Source organism: Atta cephalotes (assembly GCF_000143395.1).
Source record: "Atta cephalotes unplaced genomic scaffold scaffold00004, whole genome shotgun sequence".
In the NCBI taxonomy this organism is placed as follows: domain Eukaryota; kingdom Metazoa; phylum Arthropoda; class Insecta; order Hymenoptera; family Formicidae; genus Atta; species Atta cephalotes.
The window spans coordinates 2,919,375-2,922,556 of record NW_012130068.1 but is presented as its reverse complement, the minus strand read 5'-3'; the positions used below and the strand labels follow the sequence as shown (position 1 = coordinate 2,922,556).

Below are 3,182 nucleotides of genomic sequence, written 5' to 3'. Positions count from 1 at the left end.
TATAAAATCTTATACTTATAGTTGCTGTTCTATCAAAAATGCAAATCTTTTTTCTTTTAGTATAAGAAGTTTACTTGTTGAACATTTGAGAAAAATCTTCAAATATAAAGATATGTGAACAAAATATAATCGATGAGGATCAAACATGCTACTTTTGAATTTTATATCACGATTAATTGTTGCAGAACGACGTCAATTTCGAAGATTAAATATCCAAGCAAGGGTCAATCTTTCTCATGCAATCAAAGTCGCTCATATGTACAATCCTGGTGAATCTCCTATACTATATAAAACCATCGGACAACTATTAAGTGAAGCAGTTGCAATATGGCCCGAACGAACTTGCATCGTTTCAATTCCTCAAAATGTTCGTTTAACATTTACTCAGATTCTTCAGCGAGCCGACTCGTTGGCTGCGGGTTTCAAGAAGTTGAATTTGAAAAAGGGTGATCGGTTGGGCATTTGGGGTCCAAATGACCTGGAATGGATCGTAACTTTTCTTGCTGCATCGAGGATAGGATTAATCGTCGTCGCAATTAATCCTGCTTATCAGTACGATGAATTAGTATATTGTTTGCAAAAAGTTGATGTAAAGGCGATTGTCTCACCCGAGAAATTCAAAACGCAGAATTATCCAAAGATGTTGCTCGCCGCCAAGAAAGTGTGCCCTACTTTGGAACATATTATTATTTATTCGCCCGATCATGTAACGTAAGAAACCACAATTGATAATAATCACAACTAAAGTATTTGTCGCACATCCTTAAAATATAATATATAGTGTACTGTATGATACATTAATTATGTCTTTAAGTTGGCTAATTAATAATAAGTAATTTCTGACACTCTCGTGAGAGAGCAGTCTTTTAAAGAAAGGAATATAACTTTCGTTAACAACTTGTTTTAAAATGTCACTAATTAATAAACTCTAATAGAATATTTAAATGTCGCGATTATTACTTTTGGTACAATTATGACTTTGTTTTCTTCAAATGACTGTGGCGCTCACGATCTTTCGTGAACTTTTAGTATGTTCACATACTAGAATCGCTTCACTAATCCGTGAATATCGCGTGAGCCCTCGCACTTTGACTGACAGAAATCTTTTGCTCGATTTTGCGAAATGGATTAAGAACACGTGATTATTGTATCAAAACGTCTCGTGCGCTCACATTTTTCTAATGTCAGTTTCTGTACGACGTTAGATTTAAAAAATTGATCTGTCTCAATTTGTTTAAAGTGCAAATAGATCTTTGAATTTTTAATAAATTTTTTTGTTACATTAAAAAAAATATTAAATATAAAATCAAATTTAAAAATTCAGCTACATTTAATGTGTATTAATTAAAGAGTAATATTTTTTATATCCTAATATATTAATAACAATATATTAATAACAAAAATTATGCTGTACTTAATTTAAATCTTATTACAGTAGATAAATATCAAAATAATATAACAGTTTAAATATTCCTCTTGGTAAATAGCCAAGGTATAAGCGTTCTGTTTCATGACATGAGAATATTGATCTGAAGTCAAACGAAGACGAAGATTGAACAACTTAAAATACTGAGAAAGATAACGGTGTTTAAAACGAAACAGTTTTAATGTCGAAAAAAATGTTCACCAGTAATTTCGTCGAGCATCGTTTCTTCGAAAATTTTTTTCTTTTTTTATTACTTTGCGTTTCGTGCGTATGTTTCTGTACGGACATTATCCGCAAGCGGATAATGTCAACATTGCCCGGGCATGTCAATCGCGTTGGGCAATACTAATTGTACAGCAAGTAACTCAAATAGTGTCGATGTTACATTGATAATTTATGCACTTTGTCCTTAACATCTCTAATAAAAAATTATCGAATTGACGTCAAATCGACCTAGATACAATGTAATATCAATGATTTCGACATCAATTAATCATATAGATTAGGATGTATAGATTGTGAATTCTTTGAGCTTAGCATATCAGCAGCTCTTTTCGGTTCTTCGATACTTCGAATTGAAGACAAATACTGATATATAAAATCGAAGAGAGCTGAAAAAAAAAAGAGAATAATATGTTTCAATTCAAGCTATCACTGGCTGTGTTTAGCAAAGAAAGCTGAGCGTTTAGTAATTCTTTAATATGTAGATTATATGATTGGTTCTTGCCTTTAATTCTTCGCTTAAGTATAGAAACTAAAATCATATTAAAGAATCAAGCGCTCTCTGATTAGTTTTCTCTGTTAAATTAACACAGCCACTTTTTCTAAACCAAAAGTGATAATTTCATAGGAATATGTCTTGCGCAGTCTATTCTTATTACATTCAATATGTAAAAATTTTACAACATCGTTATATGCATGGTGTAAAAATTTTACATTATGATTGATATTACGTCTATGATTTATTAAACGTTAATTTGACGTCCAATTGATGATCATTTTTCGCGGATATGGGCTCTCGCGCGTAATTCTTTTCTTCTTTCTGCTATAGTCCTTGAACTTTTACCGATCAACCGATTTGATTAATAACCGTGCCATATGGAAGAATCATGGTACAATTAGGTTAATAGCTTCACCGAGGTCTATCCATTCGCTTTCGCAAACACCGTGTCATTGAGGGAATGTAAATAATATCAGCATGTTTAATTTATAGCGGTACGCATCGTTTCGCCGAAGTCGAAGTTTCGGCAACTAAAGCAGAAGTAGATGCGATCAACGCCGAACAGGATAAGATATCATGCCATGACGAATGCACTATACAATTCACGTCCGGTTCCACTGGAAGGTCCAAAGCCACGATTCTCTCACACTTGAGTCTCGTAAACAACAGCAAAGAAGTGAGAAACACAAATAGAAAAATTAGATATTAGATAATTGCATTATAAATCCTTTTCGGGATTAATTGAATAATTAAGAAATTATTAGAACTATTATAATTATTAAAACTATTTTTAACTTACAAGGGTCATGACACATAACAAATTTAAGCGAATCAGTAGAGATCGTAAGGCCAATGTAAGCCAATCCAATATGTTGATTTCTTTACTGTTTAAATTTTTTGTGTGCCATGGCCCTAATTTTCTCTCTCTCTCTCTCTNNTNTCTNACTTCAGCTACGTCTNTNTACGTACTACTTACTACTCGTCTCGTCGTACGTACGTCCGTACCGTTACGTTCCGTACCTACGTACTTACTAC

The 3,182-nt window shown here is 32.9% G+C and overlaps 1 protein-coding gene across 1 annotated transcript in view; it reads left to right on the top strand.

The window, feature by feature from the left end:
* LOC105625916 (acyl-CoA synthetase family member 2, mitochondrial) overlaps positions 1-3,182 on the top strand; it is a 9,520-nt gene that overhangs the window by 1,160 nt on the left and 5,178 nt on the right. Inside the window, exons 2-3 of the mRNA XM_012207225.1 lie at positions 186-711; positions 2,640-2,823. Of these exons, the coding sequence (XP_012062615.1) occupies positions 186-711; positions 2,640-2,823 (710 nt within the window). The remainder of the gene's footprint in view (positions 1-185; positions 712-2,639; positions 2,824-3,182) is intronic.